This window comes from Numida meleagris, unplaced genomic scaffold (genome assembly GCF_002078875.1).
Source record: "Numida meleagris isolate 19003 breed g44 Domestic line unplaced genomic scaffold, NumMel1.0 unplaced_Scaffold395, whole genome shotgun sequence".
Classification (NCBI taxonomy): domain Eukaryota; kingdom Metazoa; phylum Chordata; class Aves; order Galliformes; family Numididae; genus Numida; species Numida meleagris.
Genome location: NW_018364617.1, coordinates 40371 through 42258, shown reverse-complemented (window position 1 = coordinate 42258; position 1888 = coordinate 40371). Strand labels below are relative to the sequence as shown.

The following is a 1888-nucleotide window of genomic DNA, read 5'->3' as shown; positions in this document are numbered from 1 at the left end:
GAGGGCGACTTTGAGCTGAAGCACTTCAACCTGACCGAGGAGGACACGCGGATGAAGGTGACCCCGAAAGGGGGGGGGGATGCGGTGGTGGGTGGTGGGGGGTGGGCTCTGCCTGTCACCGTGCCGGCGTGGCCCCAAGGGAACAGCCCAGCCCCCGTGTGCCCCTAGATCCCCATCCTGCGGGCGGCCCAGGCCGTGGCGGCGCGGCCGCTGTCGCTCTACGCCAGCCCGTGGACGTCCCCGGTGTGGATGAAGACGAACGGAGCCATGACGGGGAGGGGGACGCTGAAGGGGAACCCGGGGGACCGCTACCACCGGGCCTGGGCCAACTACTTCGTCCGGTGAGCGGCCGCGGGAGCACGCGGGAGCGCGGCCGGCACCGGCGCCGTGGGGCTGACCCCACCGCTCCGTGCGCGCCCAGGTTCCTGGACGAATACGCCAAGCACAACCTGAGTTTCTGGGCGGTGACGGCGGGGAACGAGCCCACGGCCGGCGAGATCGTCTTCTACCCCTTCCAGTGCCTGGGCTTCTCCCCCGAGCACCAGCGGGATTTCATCGCGCGGGACCTGGGCCCCGCGTTGGCCAACAGCTCGCACCGCGGCGTGCGGCTCATCATCCTGGACGACCAGAGGCTGATGCTGCCCTACTGGGCGCAAGTGGTGAGGCCCGGGGAAAGGTCCACGGTTCTAGGACCTTTAAGGACCTTTCCAACCCATCCCACGGTTCTAGGACCTTTAAGGACCCTTCCAACCCATCCCACGGTTCCATGATCTTTAAGGACCCTTCCAACCCATCCTTAAGATCCCTTCCAACCTCACCATCCCATGGTTCTAGGACCTTAAAGGACCTTTCCAACCCATCCCATGGTTCTAGGACCTTAAAGGACCTTTCCAACCCATCCCACAGTTCCATGATCTTTAAGGACCCTTCCAACCCATCCCACGATTCTATGATCTTTAAGGACCCTTCCATGCCATCCCATGGCTCTATGACCTTAAAGGACCCTTCCAACCCATCCTGTGGTTCTTTGATCTCCAAGGCCCCTTCCAACCCAACCATCCCACGGTTCTAGGACCTTAAAGGACCCTTCCAACCCATCCCGTGGTTCTTTGATCTTTAAGGACCCTTCCAACCCAACCATCCCACAGCTCTATGACCTTTAAGGACCCTTCCAACCCATCCCATGGTTCTACGATCTCCAAGGCCCCTTCCAGCCCAACCATCCCGTGGTTCTTTGATCTTTAAGGACCCTTCCACCCCATCCCATGACTCTATGACCTTAAAGGACCCTTCCACCCCATCCCACGGTTCTTTGATCTTTAAGGACCCTTCCAACCCAACCATCCCACGGCTCTATGACCTTTAATGACCCTTCCAACCCATCCCATGGTTCTATGACCTTTAAGGCCCCTTCCACCCCATCCCACGGTTCTTTGATCTTGCAGGACCCTTCCAACCCAACCATTCTGGGATCACCAAGCCCATCCACGAGCCCAGCTCTGCTCTTCCCGGTGGGGGGCACTCACACTTTTCTCCCCCCTCCCAGGTCCTCAAAGACCCCGTGGCCGCCAGCTACATCAGCGGCATCGGCATCCACTGGTACCTGGACTTCCTGGCGCCCATCGACCTCACGCTGTCCATCACCCACCACCTCTTCCCCGATTATTTCCTCCTCTCCACGGAAGCTTCCACCGGCTCCTACTTCTGGGAGCCCCGGGTGGTGCTGGGGGGCTGGGAGCGCGGCGCCAAGTACAGCCACAGCATCCTGACGGTGGGGCTCGGCTTGGGGGGGGGGATGCCCCCACGGGACCCCCGCCAACATCACCCACCCCAACCAGGACCTGAACAACTACGTGACGGGCTGGACCGACTGGAACCTGGCGCTGGA

At 61.4% G+C, this 1888-nt stretch overlaps 1 protein-coding gene across 1 annotated transcript in view; it reads left to right on the top strand.

Moving 5' to 3' along the window:
* The window catches only part of LOC110391524 (glucosylceramidase-like), a 12242-nt gene that overhangs the window by 903 nt on the left and 9451 nt on the right, over positions 1–1888 (top strand). The window contains exons 2-6 of the mRNA XM_021383417.1: positions 4–57; positions 169–341; positions 422–659; positions 1547–1771; positions 1839–1882. Coding sequence (XP_021239092.1) covers positions 4–57; positions 169–341; positions 422–659; positions 1547–1771; positions 1839–1882 — 734 coding nt within the window. The remainder of the gene's footprint in view (positions 1–3; positions 58–168; positions 342–421; positions 660–1546; positions 1772–1838; positions 1883–1888) is intronic.